The sequence below is a fragment of the Mercurialis annua genome, linkage group LG5 (assembly GCF_937616625.2).
Source record: "Mercurialis annua linkage group LG5, ddMerAnnu1.2, whole genome shotgun sequence".
Lineage (NCBI taxonomy): Eukaryota > Viridiplantae > Streptophyta > Magnoliopsida > Malpighiales > Euphorbiaceae > Mercurialis > Mercurialis annua.
Window position 1 is genome coordinate 3,590,399 of NC_065574.1, and position 20,958 is coordinate 3,611,356.

General features: G+C 34.6%; 2 protein-coding genes across 2 annotated transcripts; one reads left to right on the forward strand and one right to left on the reverse strand.

The window, feature by feature from the left end:
- The first annotated feature begins 252 nt into the window (after positions 1 to 252).
- On the forward strand, positions 253 to 9,974 carry LOC126680728 (PKS-NRPS hybrid synthetase cheA-like). Its single transcript, XM_050375909.1, has 7 exons — positions 253 to 336; positions 806 to 2,119; positions 8,605 to 8,624; positions 8,713 to 8,936; positions 9,015 to 9,380; positions 9,462 to 9,886; positions 9,954 to 9,974. Exons 1-7 carry the CDS (start codon positions 262 to 264, stop codon positions 9,972 to 9,974), a joined length of 2,445 nt encoding a protein of 814 aa, XP_050231866.1. The 5' UTR covers positions 253 to 261.
- Positions 9,975 to 10,384: 410 nt separating this feature from the next.
- LOC126680729 (protein MAIN-LIKE 1-like) lies at positions 10,385 to 13,565 on the reverse strand. The gene is made up of 6 exons (XM_050375910.2): positions 13,433 to 13,565; positions 12,312 to 12,642; positions 11,805 to 12,224; positions 11,165 to 11,709; positions 10,658 to 11,071; positions 10,385 to 10,577 (listed from the first exon to the last, which is right to left on the reverse strand). Exons 1-6 carry the CDS (start codon positions 13,469 to 13,471, stop codon positions 10,425 to 10,427), a joined length of 1,902 nt encoding a protein of 633 aa, XP_050231867.1. The 5' UTR covers positions 13,472 to 13,565; the 3' UTR covers positions 10,385 to 10,424.
- Between the last annotated feature and the right edge of the window lie 7,393 nt (positions 13,566 to 20,958).

The following is a 20,958-nucleotide window of genomic DNA, read 5'->3' on the forward strand; positions in this document are numbered from 1 at the left end:
ATATATATTGAAACGTTTTTCTACAGAATAAGTAGGTGAGGTTAAAAAACGGTGTTTGAAAAACTAAAGAAACGGGTTTTTATGTAGCGTTTTTGACAGTGGCGCCAAATAAAGGGGTTTACTATTCGCCGCCCCAAATTACTGGCCACCGCCCCAAAAATTATCATTTTACCCTTATTGTAAAAAAAAAAAAAATTATGAACCAAAAAAAAAATTTGTTCTCTCAAATGATAGTAGTCCACATTTACTAATTCGATTAAAATGACGGATAACGCTCGTAATTCGTCCGGAAACGAATATCCACCATCCGAAACTAGCGTATCCGGATTTGCCGAGGTATTTTATCTATTTTACGTTCGTTTTAATTTTTTTTAATTTTTTTTAAATATTTTTAAATGGTCCATCGCCCAAAGATGGCGATGGCCCATGCGGCCATGGGTCCCTCAGGGACGATTCCGTCCCTGAGGGACAATATTTTTCTTTTTTTTTTTTAATTTAAATAAAAAAAAAAATTTAATTAATGAAATAAATAATTAAATGTCTTTAAATTAATTAATTTTTATTAGTTAGAGATCAATTAAATTCTATTAGTTATAATATAAGTTTAGTGTTTTAATTAAATTTTATGTGGACTACTATTTATTTGTTAGTGTTTTTAATTAGAGTTTCGATTAAATTTAACTTTTTTTGTTAGCGAATTTTTGTATTCATGTGTTTAATGTTATTTTATAATTGTGATTTTATTTAACTAGTGTAATTTTAATTTATTTTTCTGAAAATTGTTACAATTATTTTCGTTTTGCAGGTTCATTTAGAAGATTATGGCAGTGACGGTATCGATTACAGTGAACGGTTTTTTTATGAAAACGGGTTTGAAAGTGATACCGAAGCAATAAATTGGGCAAAGGGAATTGCTATACAGATTGGGTTTGAGCTGGTTATTTCGTCTCACAAGAAAGGGGGGTTGGTAAAACTTTTGAAATGTTGTCGGGGTGAGAGATATAGAGGGTCGCACACAGATTTAGATTCTTTTGCACGAAAGAATACGAAGACGAAGGCCTGCCAATGCCCTTTCAGGATTGTGGTGAAATTTATTAATGGCACATTGACTGTTCTTGCGAAGTCTGGGATTTCAAGTATGCACAATCATGCGTTAGCTGTGTATCCTGAGGGACACCGTCAGATGAGCGGACTGAGCGCTGCGGCCAAAATGATTGTGCGGGATATGAGTGCGGCACAAGCTAAGCCGTGTGCTATTTTGGCGGCTGTTCAAGAAAAATTTCCATCTGACAACCCTACAAGAAGACAAGTTTATAATTACAGAGATAATTTGAGAAAGTCCAGCTTTGAGGATAGAGATATGGTAGGTCAGTTTTTTCATTTGGCTCTGACGCACAACTATTTACACTGGACGCTTTCTGAGGAGAGCACAGGTGTGTTGACCCATCTTTTCATGTCGCATCCTGACTCCGTGCGGTTAGTCCGAACTTACCCCTGGGTGATCGGTATGGACTCCACGTATAAGACCAACAAATACCACATGCCTTTCTTTGAGATTATCGGTATGACTCCTTCTAACAAGAACTTCTTAATTGCATATGCAATTATGAAGGATGAGACCGAGGGGAGTTACAGATGGGTGTTGGAAAGGTTGAGGTTTTTGATTGGCGACCACCTACAGCCGACTTGTATTTTTACTGATCGAGAGTTGGGGCTGCTTAAACCAGTGAAAGAGATATTTCCACAAACCCCTCATCTGCTTTGTACGTGGCACATAAATAAGGATGTAGAAGACAAAGTGTTCAAACTGTGTGGGAGAGACACCGCAATAACTGATACTTTCATGAATGGGTCGTGGAAGAAACTTATTAAGGCTCAAACAGAGGAACAATACGTAGCAGCTTTGACCACTGTGAAAATGCGGACTAGAGCGTTTCCAGCTGTGATGCAATATCTTGACCGTACTTGGTTGGGGCACAAAGAGAAGTTTGTATCATGTTGGACAAACAAAGTCTTACATTTTGGAAACACCACTACGTGTAGAGTGGAGAGTGCACATGCTCAGCTAAAGCAGTGGCTCAACTCTAGTACAGGTGCTCTAGACACAGTTTGGACGAAGGTGGACTGCGTTTGTCACGACCCAATCTCAGAGCCGAGACCGGCGCTAGGGAATGGGAGTGGTTGCTCCGAAACCCGTAGCAAGCCTAAAAACGTAAAATAATTTTTCGCAAAACACAAACGTCATGCATGACATAAGCAATCACGTGTCATGCAGAAGCACACATGCCAGGTACACATATCCTCTGGCAGTCACAATATATATAACGCAGCAAGCGTAAAACGTTTAAAACTTTAAAACGTTAAAGTTATATTTACAGAAAACTATACATACAAGCTGACTTACAAAACACTTATCTACTGCAGCTCTAAGAGTAAAGTACTGTTTCTTTACATACTCAAAAATACAGACTTCTGGAAGTAGGATAGAAGTCCGTTGCTTCAAAGCGTCTTTATCCTGAAAGGAAATCTGTGAGGGGTCAGTATATTGGGATATACTGAGTGAGTTCATACATTTACTGATAAGTATTCAAATAAAACATAAAGTCGTAATCAATCATATGTAGCCAAGTACAAGATCCGATTGAAACCCTAATCCTCAAATATGTTAACCGTATATATTCAGAGGAAGACTTATCCAATAGTCCGACCCGGGAGTATTCACACTCTACCACGTCAGTCGCGACACTTCTCTTAATCCCAGTGGTGGGTCTAACCCACTAGATACGGGGCTCAGGTTACACTGTAACCGAGTTCACTCTCGTATCACAATCATACATCTACCTTCAGAACTCATATACTTAATCATATTCACAGCTGTATCAAATCAAAACTGGCGATCACACAGTCCTATTGCCGCTCAATAGGTAGCACGTTCCATCGGATCAATACTGGTTTCAAATCAAGCATATGTGCAACTCACTTAAAGATTTAATATATAAATCATGCAATTCAAATATAAAGCAATATAAAATAATTGCTTAATTAAATACTTTAAAAGCAAATCGTATAAACTCACTGAAAACGCTTATCCAAAAAATACGTCGGGGCTTTAGAAACGTCAAGCTTCCCGAGCTCCTGGTCCAGCTCCTTCTTGCCTCGCTGGATCTAGAAAAATTTCAAAACATTTGACTCACATCAGAATCCTATTCTAAGATTGATTCTAGACTCGAGACTCGACATATTGAACTCTTATTAATCGTCGTGCTTCTCACGCATATCCCATTAAACGATATCAAACTCGTTTACGAATCGCAAATTACTTCCAATTCAATCTTCTTATAACCTCATTAGGTTAACTACTATTCGATTTCCGATTCAATACGCGTAATTAATTCAATCGAAGTACGAAGACTCAAGGTGCGAGAATCGAAGGGTGCACGCTCGTGCAGGGAGGTACACGTTCGTGTACCTTGGTACACGTTCGTGTACCATATGAGGGTACACGTTCGTGTACCATTGATGGTACACGTTCGTGTACCTCAAGTACACGTTCGTGTACCACAGTACACGATCGTGTACAGTCGTGCACGATCCCCCGGAATCGATTTCCGGGGTTCCCGACCTGCTATATACGCAAAAACGCTCCAAACTCAACCAAAACGCGTATTCTAAGCTCAAAACGCTATATATCAATCCTAAACTCGATAAAACGATAAAATCGTTTCGTGGCCTAAAACTTTGAATCGATATAACTTAAAATATAATCAACGAAACGGTAAAACGTCAAGCTTACCGTGATTACCCGTCGAAATACGATCGTTTGGAGTTATAGAACGTCGGAAACGGACGAGAAACGGAATCGAGCGACGGAAACGATACGGTATCGCCGTTTAGAACGAGAGAAAGGAAAAAGAAGATGAAGGTTCTGTAACCTTCATCTGAAGGTATGAATTATATATATAATGGCTAACTTGCCATTTGGTCCTTGAAACTTTTCAAAACTTACAATTTAGTCCAAATCGAAATCAATTAATCTTTCTATTAATTCAACTACGTATTATTTATCTCCAAATAAATAATACTAACTCAAAAATACATATTTCCATCAAAAATCCTCAAATCTCTATTTTCGGGCTTAATTGGCTAATTTGCACTTTAGCCCCTAAACTTTGCATAATTTGCAATTTAGCCCCAAAATACCTCCACATCCAAATTTTCAACATTAACTCCTTAAATCCCGCTAATTGACTCATTAGATTTTATTCTTGAATTTCCGATATAATTAAATTAAATTCTCTTTATTAATTTATCGGAAATCACGACACGTGGCACGACGTAATTATCTTAAAATATTTTGGGCTCATTTCTGGAAAAGCGTACAAGACGCGTTAGGAACACGATTAAATTTCAGCACTGCGTTTCATCCTCAGACAGACGGTCAGTCTGAGCGGACGATTCAAACGTTAGAAGATATGCTTCGACTTTGCGTATTAGACTTCGGAGGTAGTTGGGATACGTACCTACCTCTAGTCGAGTTTGCCTACAACAACAGCTATCATTCAAGCATCGAGATGGCTCCTTACGAAGCATTATACGGGCGAAAGTGTCGATCTCCTATCTGTTGGGACGAAGTCGGTGAACGAAAGCTCACTGGAGCAGAGATCATCCAGATTACGTCAGAAAAAGTACCATTGATAAAGCAGCGTTTGAATACTGCTTCCAGTCGACAGAAGAGTTATGCGGACCCCAAGAGGAAGGATATCGAATTTCAGCTCGGAGACTACGTGTTTCTCAAAGTATCACCGATGAAGGGAGTAATTCGTTTCGGAAAGAAGGGTAAATTGGCTCCGAGATATGTCGGACCGTATCAGATCGTGGAGCGTATAGGCTCAGTTGCCTATAAGCTAGACTTGCCACAGGAGATGTCGCAAGTTCATCCGGTCTTCCATATTTCCATGCTTCGGAAGTATGTACCAGACCCTTCTCGAATAATTCAACCACAAGTGGTGGACGTGAGCGAGGAACTAACTTACGAAGAACGGCCAGTGCAGATTGTCGACACGCAGATACGACAATTACGAACGAAGAAGATTCCAATGGTGAAAGTTCTTTGGAGAAGTCAATCCGTAGAAGAGTGCACGTGGGAGACAGAAGAGGATATGCGGCAGAAGTATCCATATCTATTTACTCAAGGTACGTGGCTAAATTTTAAATTCGAGGACGAATTTATTTTAAGGGGGGGTGAATGTAATACCCCAAAATATTTTAAGATAATTACGTCGTGCCACGTGTCGAGATTTCCGATAAATTAAATTAAGGAGAATTTAATTTGATTATATCGGAAATTTAGAATAAAAATCTAATGAGTCAATTAGCGGGATTTAAGGAGTTAATGTTGAAAATTTGGATGTGGAGGTATTTTGGGGCTAAATTGCAAATTATGCAAAGTTTAGGGGCTAAAGTGCAAATTAGCCAATTAAGCCCGAAAATAGAGATTTGAGGATTTTCGATGGAAATCTATATTTTAAGTTAGTATTATTAATTCGGAGATAAATAATACGTATATGAATTAATAGTACGATTAATTGAATAAGTTTTGGATTAAATTGAAACTTTTGAAAAGTTTCAAGGACCAAATGGCAAGTTAGCCATTATACATATGATTCAACCTTCAGATGAAGGTTACAGAACCTTCATCTCCTTTCTTTCTCTTTCTCATTTCTCTCGCTCGTTTCATACGGTTCCATCGCTCGATTCCGTTTCTCGTCCATTTTCGACGTTTAATAGCTCGAATTGATCGTACTCTCGAGGCGAATCACGGTAAGCTTGACGTTTTACCGTTTCGTTGATTATATTTTAAGTTATATCGATTCAAAGTTTTAGGCCACGAAACGATTTTATCGTTTTATCGAGTATAGGATTGATATATAGCGTTTTGAGCTTAGAATACGCGTTTTGGTTGAGTTTGGAGCGTTTTTGCGTATATAGCAGGACGGGAACCCCGGAAATCGATTCTGGGGGATCGTGCACGACTGTACACGATCGTGTACTGTGGTACACGAACGTGTACTTGAGGTACACGAACGTGTACTAAAGTACACGAACGTGTACCATCATATGGTACACGAACGTGTACCAAGGTACACGAACGTGTACCTCCCTGCACGGGCGTGCACCCTTCGATTCTCGCACCCTGATTTTTCGTACTTCGATTGAATTAATTACGCGTATTGAATCGGAAATCGAATAGTAGTTAACCTAATGAGGTTATAAGAAGATTGAATTGGAAGTAATTTGCGATCCGTAAACGAGTTTGATATCGTTTAATGGGATATGCGTGGGAAGCACGACGATTAATAAGAGTTCAATATGTCGAGTCTCGAGTCTAGAATCAATCTTAGAATAGGATTCTGATGTGAGTCAAATGTTTTGAAATTGTTTTAGATCCAGCGAGGCAAGAAGGAGCTGGACCAGGAGCTCGGGAAGCTTGACGTTTCTAAAGCCCCGGCGTATTTTTGGATAAGCGTTTTCTGTGAGTTTATACGATTTGCTTTTAAAGTATTTATTTAAGCAATTATTATATATTGCTTTATATTTAAATTGCATGTTTTATATGCGAATTCTTTTTATGAATTGCATATGCTGGATTTGAAACCAGTATTGATCCGATGGAACGTGCTACCTATTGGGCGACAATAGGACTGTGTGATCACCAGTTTTGATATAACTCAGCTGGGAGCTGATGATGAATATGAAATTTACGATTGAGTTATGATTTAGATACGCAGAGTGAACTCGGCTACGGTGTAGCCTGGAAGTCCCCGTATCTAGTGGCTGGGCCACCAGCGAGTTGGACTCGCGATTGATATTTATGATTGGGTTGATCGATTGATTATTAGTACGTTTGAGGATTAAGGTTTCAATCGGATCCTGTACTTGGCTGCATATGATTGATTACGATTTTATGTTTTATTTGAATACTTACTAGTAAATGTATGAACTCACTCAGTATATCCCAATATACTGACCCCTCACAGATTTCCTTTCAGGATAAAGACGCTTTGAAGCAACGGACTTCTATCCTACTTCCAGAAGTCTGTATTTTTGAGTATGTAAAGAAACAGTACTTTACTCTTACAGCTGCAGTAGATAAGTGTTTTGTAAGTCAGCTTGTATGTATAGTTTTCTGTAAATATAACTTTAAACGTTTTAAAGTTTTAAACGTTTTACGCTTGCTGCGTTATATATATTGTGACTGCCAGAGGATATGTGTACCTGGCATGTGTGCTTCTGCATGACACGTGATTGCTTATGTCATGCATGACGTTTGTGTTTTGCGAAATATTATTTTACGTTTTTAGGCTTGCTACGGGTTTCGGAGCAACCACTCCCATTCCCTAGCGCCGGTCTCGGCTCTGAGATTGGGTCGTGACAAAGTAATACTAACTCAAAAATACATATTTCCATCAAAAATCCTCAAATCTCTATTTTCGGGCTTAATTGGCTAATTTGCACTTTAGCCCCTAAACTTTGCATAATTTGCAATTTAGCCCCAAAATACCTCCACATCCAAATTTTCAACATTAACTCCTTAAATCCCGCTAATTGACTCATTAGATTTTATTCTTGAATTTCCGATATAATTAAATTAAATTCTCTTTATTAATTTATCGGAAATCACGACACGTGGCACGACGTAATTATCTTAAAATATTTTGGGGTATTACATTGTTCGTGTACCATTGATGGTACACGTTCGTGTACCTCAAGTACACGTTCGTGTACCACAGTACACGATCGTGTACAGTCGTGCACGATCCCCCGGAATCGATTTCCGGGGTTCCCGACCTGCTATATACGCAAAAACGCTCCAAACTCAACCAAAACGCGTATTCTAAGCTCAAAACGCTATATATCAATCCTAAACTCGATAAAACGATAAAATCGTTTCGTGGCCTAAAACTTTGAATCGATATAACTTAAAATATAATCAACGAAACGGTAAAACGTCAAGCTTACCGTGATTACCCGTCGAAATACGATCGTTTGGAGTTATAGAACGTCGGAAACGGACGAGAAACGGAATCGAGCGACGGAAACGATACGGTATCGCCGTTTAGAACGAGAGAAAGGAAAAAGAAGATGAAGGTTCTGTAACCTTCATCTGAAGGTATGAATTATATATATAATGGCTAACTTGCCATTTGGTCCTTGAAACTTTTCAAAACTTACAATTTAGTCCAAATCGAAATCAATTAATCTTTCTATTAATTCAACTACGTATTATTTATCTCCAAATAAATAATACTAACTCAAAAATACATATTTCCATCAAAAATCCTCAAATCTCTATTTTCGGGCTTAATTGGCTAATTTGCACTTTAGCCCCTAAACTTTGCATAATTTGCAATTTAGCCCCAAAATACCTCCACATCCAAATTTTCAACATTAACTCCTTAAATCCCGCTAATTGACTCATTAGATTTTATTCTTGAATTTCCGATATAATTAAATTAAATTCTCTTTATTAATTTATCGGAAATCACGACACGTGGCACGACGTAATTATCTTAAAATATTTTGGGGTATTACAGCGTTATACAGTCCCAGTTGACTGATATTAGGTATGTTTCTGTAATAATTAATATTTTCTTAATAATAAAAAATAACGTTGACATTATCATTAATTTAGTGTGTTGTCTATATTGGCAGGGAAACACTCGAGGGCTCCAGACAGACTATAGGCGTCCATCGACGAGGTTATCCATACGACCATGTCTCCTACAAAGTGTCCCACTACTGTCTTGATTTAGTGGCGAAGGAACTAAGGCGTATGAGAGAGTTGAGTTGCGATGTTCTAGTTCGTTGTGGTTGTGTGCTGAGAACAACACATCAGATTCCGTGTGCATGTGAGCTGAAAGCGGTGATTGATGCAGGTACAATGCAATACTTTTTATTTCGATAGTAATGTTCTTATTGAAAGCTAATATAAGTGTCGTATATAATATTGTCAGGTGTTCCGATTAGTCTGGACAGTATCCATTCATTTTGGAAGACGCTTGTTATCGGTGACGGGGTTGAAACATCAGAACAAGCCGATTATGCCGCTTTTCAGTCAGAGGATCATCGGTACTTTTGCGGGGTTGTGGAGGAGGTGATGTCTCAAGATCCCTCTATTGTGCGCGACATATCTCATATTATCAACGAGCGACTTCATCCCGAAGAATCTGCTTATCTTGAACCAGAAGTAAAGAGCACAGTGAGAGGTAGACCGAAGGGGAGCACATCCACCAAGCGGAACCCGAGTGGTTGGGAGTACGGTCGTGGTCGTGGCCGTGCCAAGTCATCTCAAGGTCGGGGCTACAGTGCTGCTACATCAGGTAAATATATTTTTTATAACAATAATGCAGCGAAGTTAATATATTGTGTACAACAATAATGTCAATATATGTTTTATGCAGATTTTATCCCGAATTCAGAGCTTATTCCTGGAATCATACTGCCATTTGTCACGAAATATGTGGACGTGGATGGCGACGGGAACTGTGGGTTTCGCGTTGTCGCAGATTACATATACGGTGATCAAAACAAGTGGGGTTTCATAAGAAGAAGCATTGCAAATGAACTAGCCGGCAACCCTGGCCTATATGACGGTCTTTGCAGTGATGGGATCCAAGCGGCCATTTCACGTATTAGGTGGGAAGGGGAGGCATGTGGGCGCGATCACTGGATGCAGGTTATAGATGACTTGTTCCCCATTGCCACTCTCTTCAATGTAGCTGTCATTTTCATAAATGGCGCGACGAACTCACACCCGGGTTTTGGTACGTGTACCATTCTGCCTTTACATTCATCTGATATCGACTCACGGCCACTGAGAGAGATAGTGATACTATTTTTTGGGTAGATACGCTCATGTTGTTGGCAAATATATATGTATTTGTGTTTTACAGGAAGTCCCTGAAAATGGGTGATGCTACTATTATAGAGGAAATGCTGCCGAATTTTTGTTAGAATTTGTTGCTAAAAATACTCTGTAAATATAATATGTGTTTTTTGGTTGGTGTTGTTGGCAAATATATATGTATTTGTGTGTTTTACAGGAAGTCCCTGAAAATGGGTGATGCTACTATTATAGAGGAAATGCTGCCGAATTTTTGTTAGAATTTGTTGCTAAAAATTATATTTTTCAAAATAATGTGTTTTTAGGTTGGGATTGATGCTATATATGTATTACGCTAGTAGTATAGAGGAAGTGCTGCCAAATGTTTAGATATAAATTGTTGCAAAAAAAACAAAAAAAAAACATAACATAATAGAGTACTAAAAACATAACATAATAGAGTACTAAAAACATAACATAATAGTACAACAAACAAAATAAAAAAAAACCATAATATCATAGAGTACTAAAAACAATAATCTCAATCTGCCAGCCGCCAGTCTGCAATGAGTCGCTCCAAGTCAGTGGTCGACTCAGATATGCTCTGATCTATCTCCGGAATGGCAAACGGCGCACTAGCCGCAGTGATACGCGTGAGATTTCTCTGGCTCAGGGAACTGAAACGATTTACCCACTACAAAAGGAAAGTAAATTAAGATCAGTTAAACAATTAAATATATATATATATTAATTACTAAGTTAATAAAGACTTACATAATCAATGTTGGAGCGAGAAGGACGGCCTCGTGAAGCTGTAACGTCAGAGCTAAGGACCTGCGGGTGGGAAAATCGTGCGTACCACTCCAAGTACGGGGGATGGCAAGCTCCAGCAAGAACAGTGGCTGGCTCGAGCAACGTCAAAGGAAGCATGCAAGTCATAGGAAAACCCTGCCAGCCGTCGACCGCACCAATCTGAGCCATCTCCACATTGTACAACTTTGAATTCCACGCCCTAACGGCCTTTTCCGGCCGAAGAATAGGCGACGGTATGCTCTGCACATACCCCAGCTGACGTACAAATCTGGCGGACATGTACGGCTCAACAATGTCCCTGTACACTATCCAACCCATGTAAGCAGTCCGCTGAAGGACTGCAGCAGGGCCACCACCAAAGGGAAGCCACGACACCTGCCCAAAATATATAAAATTATTAAAAAATAACATGTTAATTTAATTCAACTAAATATAGAAAATTGAACTATACAATTACATTCAACGTACCTCGTCGGCAATCAAACTGTCTATGCGGGCACGCAATGACTGAAGCCGGATCTCTGTGCACTCTGTCCCGGATACACTCCAACTGAGTGCTCGAGGAGTGCCAATCTCTGTAATCAGCCTATCTCGCTGGGGTCTGAAACATGGAAAATACTCGTATATCCAAGCCTGGAGAAGTGTCAGACACCCAGACAAACCGTGACAGTCGCCTCTGGAGGCGATTCCTAACTGACGAAATAAATAGGCCAGTGTAGCAGAACCCCAAGAATAATCCTTCGCGTCTGCGACTCCATCCCTAACCTCCCAAAGACAGGCTGGTTTAACCCGGTGGCCAGTCTTATCGACGAAAAGAGTGCAACCTAGCGTCAGCCACATCCACGCTATTGCCTCAACCTCAGCACTCAAACCCCGTCCACAATTCCTAAAAATGGACTCAATCAGAACCCCTCCATTTTCATAATGCTTCGTCGAATTAGCTAACAAGTCATCCATAGAGATCCCTAAAATCTCTACACAGGAGGCAAGCAACAACTGTTTCCCGGGCTTATCTGAAAACATATTGCAGCCATGTATTATTTTAAGGAATACAAAATAAATTATTAAAATGAATATCTAATTTAAACAAAAATATAGTAAAATTTACCTGAAACCACTTTCCCGTCCACAGGAATACGGAGAATAATCCACACGTCATGCAGTGTAATGGTCATCTCCCCGAATGGCAGGTGAAAAGAGTTAGTATCAGGCTGCCATCGCTCCACAAATGCAGAAAGGAGCGGAATATCCAAGTGACTGAACATAATATCAGGGAGATGCCCCAAACCACTCTCGGCTATCAGGTGTTTGACCTCGTCTGAGGCGTCATGATGCCATGCTGACAGCCTCTTACAAACTGCATGTCTACTCTGACACTTCAGAGTGCCTCGCTCCTCCTTCCCTGTCCATATTCCATAAGCGACATGTCCAAGGAAACTGGGAATAATACTCCCGTCCTCAGGTCCACCTGGCACTGGATCACTAATAGTCCAAGCAGGTATTTCAGTCCTGGCTCTTCTACTCGTCACTGAAATTACAATTACAACAATTAACATAAATTTAATATCTTTTAACTATTATTATTAAATTAATGAAATAATTAAATTTTATTTACCTGATGACGTTTCAGCAATAAACCGTCCATCTTTCCCCTTTTTCCGTCGAATGTTCACGATTGGTCCTAAACTCTCGTCCTCAGAAGTCTCAAAATCAGCATCGTCTATCCGACGGTCTTCCATGTCATCATCCTCCATCCGATCATCCTGTATCTGATCATCGACTGGCGTCTCACTAGCTCCCTCAATAGCAGGAGTCCCCTTCTTGTGTCGTCGGACTGAGGCACTCACACCACGCTTTCGAACATTTCGTTGTCCCGACTCCTCAAAATCAGATTCAGCTATAATAGGCTTACTCTTTCCCCTGCCACCATTACCGGGTCCTTCTTTCTGCAATTATCAATTTTACAATCAATAATATTAATTAAATTATACTATTAAACTTAAGCAAATAAAAATATATTAATAAAATTCTAAATTGTAAATACCTAAATTTATTTAGTCCGTAAAATTAAAGATTATTTCTTAAAATCTAAAATAATATCACTATCAAAATTAAATTTAATCTATATAATAAAATTTAATTAAATAAAAAATTATATTATACAACCTAAAATTATACTATGAAAATTTAATTTAACTACACCTATAACTAATAAAATTTAATTTAATTACACCTATAACTAATAAAATTTAATTGTATTTTTCAATTATTTTTTTTTAATTAATTTTTAGGTTATTTTATTATTTATTAAATCCATTAATTTTAATTTTTTAAATTAAAATATATATATAAAAAAAATTTAAATCAATTTACGGCCCTCGGACGGCGGCGGCGGCCAGGCCGTCGCCGGCGGGTCCTGGCCATCCCCGGCGGGTCCTGGCCATCGCCGGCGACGGCCTGCACCATCGCCGGCGACAGCCTGGCCGTCGCCAGGCGACGGCCTGCACCATCGCCCGGCGATGGCGATGGTGCAGCAGACCATCGCCGGGCGATGGCGTGCACCATCGCCGGCCGATGGCGATGGTGCAGCAGACCATCGCCATCGCCCGACGATGGTCTGCTGCACCATCGCCATCGGCCGGCGATGGTGCAACCGGTCATCGCCATCGCCGGACGATGACCGGTTTCCGTAAAAAAAAAATTAAAAAAATTAAAAACTGAAATTAAATTACTTACCGGAGGTCCCCGTCTTTTATCTTTCGCCAATTCCGACATAAATCGGCTTCGATTATTGCTTGAGATTTTGTAATGGATTTTGGTTTGAGAGGAAGTTGAGAGGATGAGTTTTTTGTTTTTTGAGTTGAAAAAGGATTAGGGGTAGTTTGGTCAAAATTGGGGCGGTGAGTAGTAATTTGGGGCGGTAAATAGTAGTCCACCAAATAAATCATAACAGAAAGGAAAGTTAGGCAAAAGGTAAAACAAAACCTTGTAGTTTTCATAAAAGTACAGATAAGTCTTAAACTATTTTAAAGTACAATTAAACCTTCTAAAATCATACAATTATACAAATGAACGTTTAATTTAAATATGGAAGTTAACATAATCAGATTTATCAGGAAAAAAAATTAAAAAATGACTTCAATATTTACAATTTTTTTCAAATTAATCCTTCAGAAGTTTTTTTGGTAAATTTATTTTATTAGTGTTTTCCTAATCAACAGAGCTGGGCCTAATTTGTAGCCCAATACTTTCTTGGACTTGAAGGCCTGTTTTAGCATATGATTTGGGCTAATTAGCGAATTCTGTGTGTCCAAGGAGCAGGCAGCCCAATAACCACCTACAATATTAGTTTTTTTTTATTTTTGTTGATTTCATTTATATATCTTATATGGATTTTTTTTAACCGCGATAGATTATACAATATGACAAAGAAAAACAAAAAAAACAAGGCAAAAAAAGAAACAGATTAAAACAAGTAAACTAAACTGGAGCAGTAAACTAAACTGGAGCTTGCTGAAATTGATATAGCACTGATGCTTTAGTTAATTGAGCTCATTGATGCGCCAGGAAATTGTCTTTGCGTGGCACATATTGGAACCTTGTCGTATCGAAGGATTTTTGGAAATGCCAAATATCATCGCAAATACTCTGACATGATATTATAGAACAGTTATGTACTTATGTGCTATAATATTTGAGGTTACTTGGAGTGGATCACCTTCGAAAATGACATTTTTCCAGCCATTCATTAGCGCTCAGTTCATGGCTTCTCGTAATGCCAAAAATTCTAGAATTTCCGGGTTATCTTATACGGATTTATCTTGCAACGATGTCTCCTTCTAGAGAGGTGGTTTTAGCCATTTTTTCAGCTAAAATCATCTCTCTAACTTTGAAACCTCTTTAAAAAAATCCACTAAATAAGTGTCTTGATGAATATTATTAGTTTTTTTTTTTGTTGATTTCATTTACATATCTTATACGGATTTATCTTCTTCAAATGACGAGTTTTACAAAAAACGGAGTTTGAAATTTCTTGCATTCTCATTAAAGCTTTTTATTATAAATTTATTTTTTGCGGTTGGGATTGCTCTATAAACTTATTATAGTTTTAGAAGTTTTTTTATAATAATTTTTAAATCTACAAATTTTGCTCACTTACTTAAATTTATTTGCTTAGCTATAGATTTGTAAAGTTGTATTGGATGATACATTATATTGTTAAAAAGTCCTATCTAGCTCAATATATCGTTGTTAGATTTAAGATTTTTGTAATCGTCTTTTCATCAATCAAATAAAATCAATTTTTTGATTAAAAAAAATAAATATCTTTGAATTAAATGCCGAAGGCAATTCACGTTATTATGATAAGATTAGGGATTTGATTTGAAGAAGTGATGGGGAAAGTCTTTTGAAACCAATAATTGTTGTATAATGGGACCAATGTAATTTGCTTTATCCATTTAAGAGGCCAAAGCTATCAAAATTTTGATGAAAAGTACGATCCTATTCTCACGAGACAGACAGAGTGAGAGAGGTGGGGCAAGTCAATGAGAAAAGTTTGCATTAAAATAGCACAAAGGCAGGGACTACTTTCACAACCACAAGTCAAACTACATCTCTTCCTCCCATCTAATTTACTAATCTAACAAACCATATACACCTTATAATTATTCAATTGCCAAAGATAAAATATTATTAATGGTAAAATTAATTATAAGAATCTTAAATCTAACTATGAAATCGGACTAGATAATTACAACGTAATCACGCATTTCCACTACATGCCATCCGAAACGATTCATTGTAAAAACATTCAAAAAAACTAAATTTTAAATAAGATCTAGATGAATGGATATAATTTACAAATATAAAACATTTTGAATCTATAATAAATCTAAATGATTCAAGTTGTAAAAAACTTAAACCTGTAAAATTGAAAATTCAAACAAAAAGCAAGAAATTGTCAAAATTCTGATTTTACAACCGGTGATGACATCCGATGATCTCTTGTATAAGCTTCATGTTGGAGAACAAACGCACTCACATAAAGTAAAAAGATCGGAAGAAATGGCGTTAAAACTATTGATATATGGTAAAAAAAAAGTATTTATTATTTGTGGATACTAAAGGGTTTGGAAGGTGGGGAGGTGATTTTTGCCCAAAATGGCTAAAAATCACCTCTCATACAAAAGAGAAAAACTTCAACTACGTTTTGAAGAAGGAGGAGAAGAGAAAAAAAAGTGATTGTATTGAGCAATTTACGCTTCGTTATATCGATGGAAGAGGTATTATTCATATTTATAATAATTTAATCGTTTAAAAGACAGTTGGTTCTCTATTAATATAATACATTTATTTTTTTAATGATAATAGAAATGTCGTAATAGTATATTTAAACATATTTTAAATTTAATTTTTTATTTTTTAAAAATTAAATTTAAATATATACACTATAAACATAATTGAATGATTCATTTTATAATTAAATTTTTTTATCGATGACTGCTTCTCATTATAATCACTCAAAAATTATTGAAAACTCGAACATCTTTGTGTTCCTCGCATTTCATTCAACAAATTCATCTTTTAACAAAAACAAAAAATTTATAAATTCAAAATTTAAATATATACATAAACATTTAACTAAAACATAAAAAAAATCATATAATTAAGTTTTACAGTTTAGTCTGTTTAATAATTTTAATTTATATGATTTACATAGTTTTGAAAGGAATTCTAAACCATATTGATATATTAGTTTTGGTTAAATTGGTCTGTCCAGTTTGATTCTTAAAATACGGATTAGACATCCGAGTTTAGAATTCAAATAGTTTACTACTATTGTTTTGATGTAGGTAAAATGAATAATTAGACAATAAAGCATTGAAATCTCAATAATTGATTATGAAAATCATAAAACTTTAGGGGGTACAACCCACATGTTTGTATGTTTTGGGGATTGTGCCAGAAATAGGCCACCACCTTCACCTTTGTTAGATGAGCTGCCTGCCATAAGCTCATGATATGAAAGAGATGCCATTGTTTATCAGTTTGTCTACACAGACAAACTCTGCAACTCACAGTGTCTTCCCACTAAATGCCAAACATCTCATCCTTTACACATTAGTACTATTAAATCACATCCCTGTAATTTCTTTTAACAATTAACAGCAAAAATACTAGCTAATTATTGGGTGATTATTTGTTTACAATTAATCAACTTTCCATTTTAACAGAGATTGGTTTATTCTATGTCAATTGTTAGCGGAGGTTGACGAAGAAATTTTAGTAAAGTCTTTAAATTCTATAATATAACTATATTCTCTCAAAAGAAGTAAATGGTTTCTTTTTCTATTTTTTTACTCAATAGGCCCCTATATTTTTAAAAAAAATCTCTATCTCATCCTTTTATAATTTGATGATATGGTCCATTTTGTCAACGAGTCAAATTAAGTCTATATTTAAATTTAATTTCGCACACGTTTCACGATAAATTTAATGCTCTTTCTCTGTCTAAAAAAACTTACAAATTTAAAATACATTAAATATAGGTACTAAATAAAGATAGAAGTTTGAAAATAATCATGTAAATAAAATTTTAAAGATACATAAGCTTAAAGATGAGTTTAACCTAAATTTAACAAATTAGAGTGACATTATACTAAAAAATATAAAATAAAATTAAGAAATACTCCTTTAAAAATTATACAATAAATATAGATATGAACTAAAGTGGACTGTAAGTATGAGAAAGATAAAAAAAATTAACAAATTTTCAATGAATTATCCCTGATTTTAAAATCATAAAAACAATGCAATAACACAAAGAGATCAAGAAGTGGGTATCCATATTCAAAGGAATCTTTTGTTTAATTATGATTTCCTTTCATTTTTATATAATCTCTATGTATATGTATATTAATAATTTAATAATTTGTAAAAAGTTTAATAAAAGGACATTTGCCATACCATATCTAAACTGACCTAACATATGTAAATAAATATAATTTAATATATATATCTCAAAATCTTAGGGTAAGCATCTTTATTCTGTCGCACTTAGTGATATAATGATATTATATTGTAAAGTCCTCTTAGTTTCAGATCAAAACTACTTTATCTTATGATAGCCTAATCATACCGTATTGATGAACACAAATTATATTAATTTTTCGACTCTCCTTTAATTGTACACATTCAATCACAAAGACGTGCCAATATGAACCAATGCTGCATATTAGGTTGAATTGTCTTTAAAATTTTGTAGGAATTTTGATAAGTATGAATTCAAAGCTACTTGAAATCATTACAAGTACAACCTTCATAATATGAGAAAAAATTCATAAATTTTAGAGATGACAGTTTATTTAAAAAAATTCATGACATAATTCTTTTAAAAAATCACTTAATGTAAAATTCTCAAATATTTAAATAATTTATAATTTTAATTGATATTTTCTTATAAATTATGTTAAAATTTAATTGAATTTCAAATTATACCAAACACATGTATTCTATTCAATTTATTTCATTTGAATGAATTTCAAGTTTAATTTTCTTTACAGTTCTTTAGATTTAGGGTTTAGAATGTAGAATTTTAAAGTTGGGAATTTAGAGTTTGAAAATGAATTTAAATGAAATTCATTTATACAATAAAACGAATTTCGCGCTAAAATTGAACCAATCGCCAACTTAGTATATTCTTAATAGATTTTTTTAAAAGAGTCTTACTCTTTTTTACCATTAAAAAGGAGAGCGCTTGCGGAAAAAATTAAATGCACGACCTAAAAAATCTAATAAATTCGCTAAAATTGAACCAATTATTTGCCATAGTTTATTAGTAAGAGGCTGATTCTTATATAATATTTGTTTATTTTCAAAAATAACAAATACAGTTCTAAAAATTTAGATAAATTAAAAAATGATAAATATTAATATTATAAAAAATATATTAAAAAATGTCAAATTTAGAGAGTTTATTGAAATAATATTAAAAAATTAAAAATTATTGCTAAAATCAAAAAAGTTCAATTTATATGAGCCCGTTCTACAAATGTTAGGACCCGAATGATCATTTTCTCATAATATTTATGTTCCTACTTAGTACTTACTGGGCAAAATCTCAAGAGCAGTAATATCAAAAAGTTAAAAAGTAAATGAAAAAAAGGAATAAAAACACAGTAGTTTTTAATAGTAAAGTATAGTATTACATAGAAGAAGAAAATTAAAAAAGTGTACCCCATTGACATGTACCTGTTATGTGATTTGAAATTGCATGAAAAAAGCAAAAATCACTATATCACACATCTTAATTAATTTCCTCGGGATTGCATCCAACATTGCTATACTATATAGTTTATTTAGGTCTCAAATCGCATCTCTTTTATTTTCTCTTTAATAATCATTTCTATAATAAGCTAACTCACACATCAGTATTTACATTTTATCAGAATCCAATGCCTTTTTATATATAAATAATTATAACCTAATGTATATTCTCATTTATTCAAAGTTAGCTACCTAGCTTCTCTCATTAAAAAATTATCTACCCACATGTGTACATATATTCTTTCTCATCTACTATTCCAACTTTGATTCTGATGGAGAATATTGTTTTTATTGATTTTGGAGGTGAATTTAATTAAATTGCATTTAAATAACACAAAAGAACAATTGATCATTTTGATTTTTTTAAAGAAAAACTAGTAGAATGTATCACTTTTAACCCAAATCTGAAAATTTCTTATTATGTTCTTTAATTTATAATTTTACAATTTAAGGCAAGTGTTTGTTTTAGTTATACTTGTTGATAAAAGCTGATTATAAACTGGTTAAAATGAAAAGTTTCAAAATGAATTAGTTTGTTCTTATGGTTGGATTTTATTAATAATTTTAACAATAATGACCTGAACAAACGTTTTGGTTAAACCAAATTCACTGGTTTAACAAATCTATTAATTAAGTTATGTTATAGATTTAGCCAATTCAGTTAGTTTGGAGAGTAAAAAAAGTTGATTTATTTACGGTTAAAAAATTTAAAAATTCTGTTAATTAAATTAATTAAATACTTTATATTAATTTTTATTAATTTTTCTATAGTTACCCGTTTAACTAAATTGACCCTAATTCATTCATTTTGATTTTGTATTTTTAAGATTTTAGCTCATTTGATTAACTCGGTTTCGATTGATTAAATTAACAATTTATTTGGCTGGATATTGCCCCATGCTTAGTGGTGACATGTAAAGATTAGAAAATTTTCAATTTATTTAATTAGATGAAATCAAGTGCGGGGCAGCAATTGGAGCACCATAATATGAGTGGAGCAAATATTATTATAAGTTTAATTAGAACGGAAACTTACCTTTACATAATAAGACACTGAATCTTCTCTTATGAGCAAATCGATTCAATCATCACCAAATTGGCAACAATTCTTTTCAGAATTACTCAAATTCTCAATCCCATTTGGCAAAATAAATAAATAAATCGATAAATTCATGTGCTAGCATCAGTAAATAAGAGACTACTTAAAGAAGCTAATCTTGATTTAATCAACCATATAATAACTACAATTTGCTTAATCATAATATTATCATCATTGCTAATCATCAAAAAAATAACAAAGCTGATAATCTAATCTAACAACCTTGCATTGAACAGACAAAATATTTGAAATTTACTTTAAGTCATATCTCATAGATATTGTAATTGAAGGAATAATTTTCATTTTCTTTTTAGTCAAAAAACTCCGATTTTTTTTACAGTTAAAATGCAATTACAACTAATTTATAGTCGAGCAGACTAAAAATTATAAAAAGTTGTTTCTAACCTTTTCTAATACTCCAATAAATTAATTAGTCTATATTTATGTAACTGATTATTAAAATAATATTAGTATACTTTAAATTATACTATTAATATATCGTAATTATATTAATTAGTAAAACCAATAAATTTGTTTAGTCTATATTTATGTAACTGATTATTAGAATCACTAAACTATACATCTTATTTTTATTTGGAGACCATATTTTAATTTTATTTCAACCAGAAATTTTCAGACAAAAAATGCATAAACGGCAACCAATTTTTGCTTATTTTAGCTATGCATCAATTAGTTTTTTACTTATTTTTACTTAATAACTTGTTATATATAATTTGGTCTGAAAAATTTCTACATAAATATCATATGGCAATCGATTTTTGTTTATTGAATGTCTTAAACTTAACAAATATTGTATAATTTAGCATAAAAATCT

Coding starts and splice junctions, on each gene's coding strand:
- LOC126680728 (XM_050375909.1), top strand. CDS start 262: ATGACGGATAACGCTCGTAATTCGTCCGGAAACGAATATCCACCATCC. Junction 8,625..8,712: donor TCCCAGTTGACTGATATTAG/GTATGTTTCTGT, acceptor CTATATTGGCAG/GGAAACACTCGAGGGCTCCA. Junction 9,887..9,953: donor CACGGCCACTGAGAGAGATA/GTGATACTATTT, acceptor TGTGTTTTACAG/GAAGTCCCTGAAAATGGGTG.
- LOC126680729 (XM_050375910.2), bottom strand. CDS start 13,471: ATGTCGGAATTGGCGAAAGATAAAAGACGGGGACCTCCG. Junction 12,643..13,432: donor ATAAAAGACGGGGACCTCCG/GTAAGTAATTTA, acceptor TGATAATTGCAG/AAAGAAGGACCCGGTAATGG. Junction 12,225..12,311: donor TATTGCTGAAACGTCATCAG/GTAAATAAAATT, acceptor TTGTAATTTCAG/TGACGAGTAGAAGAGCCAGG.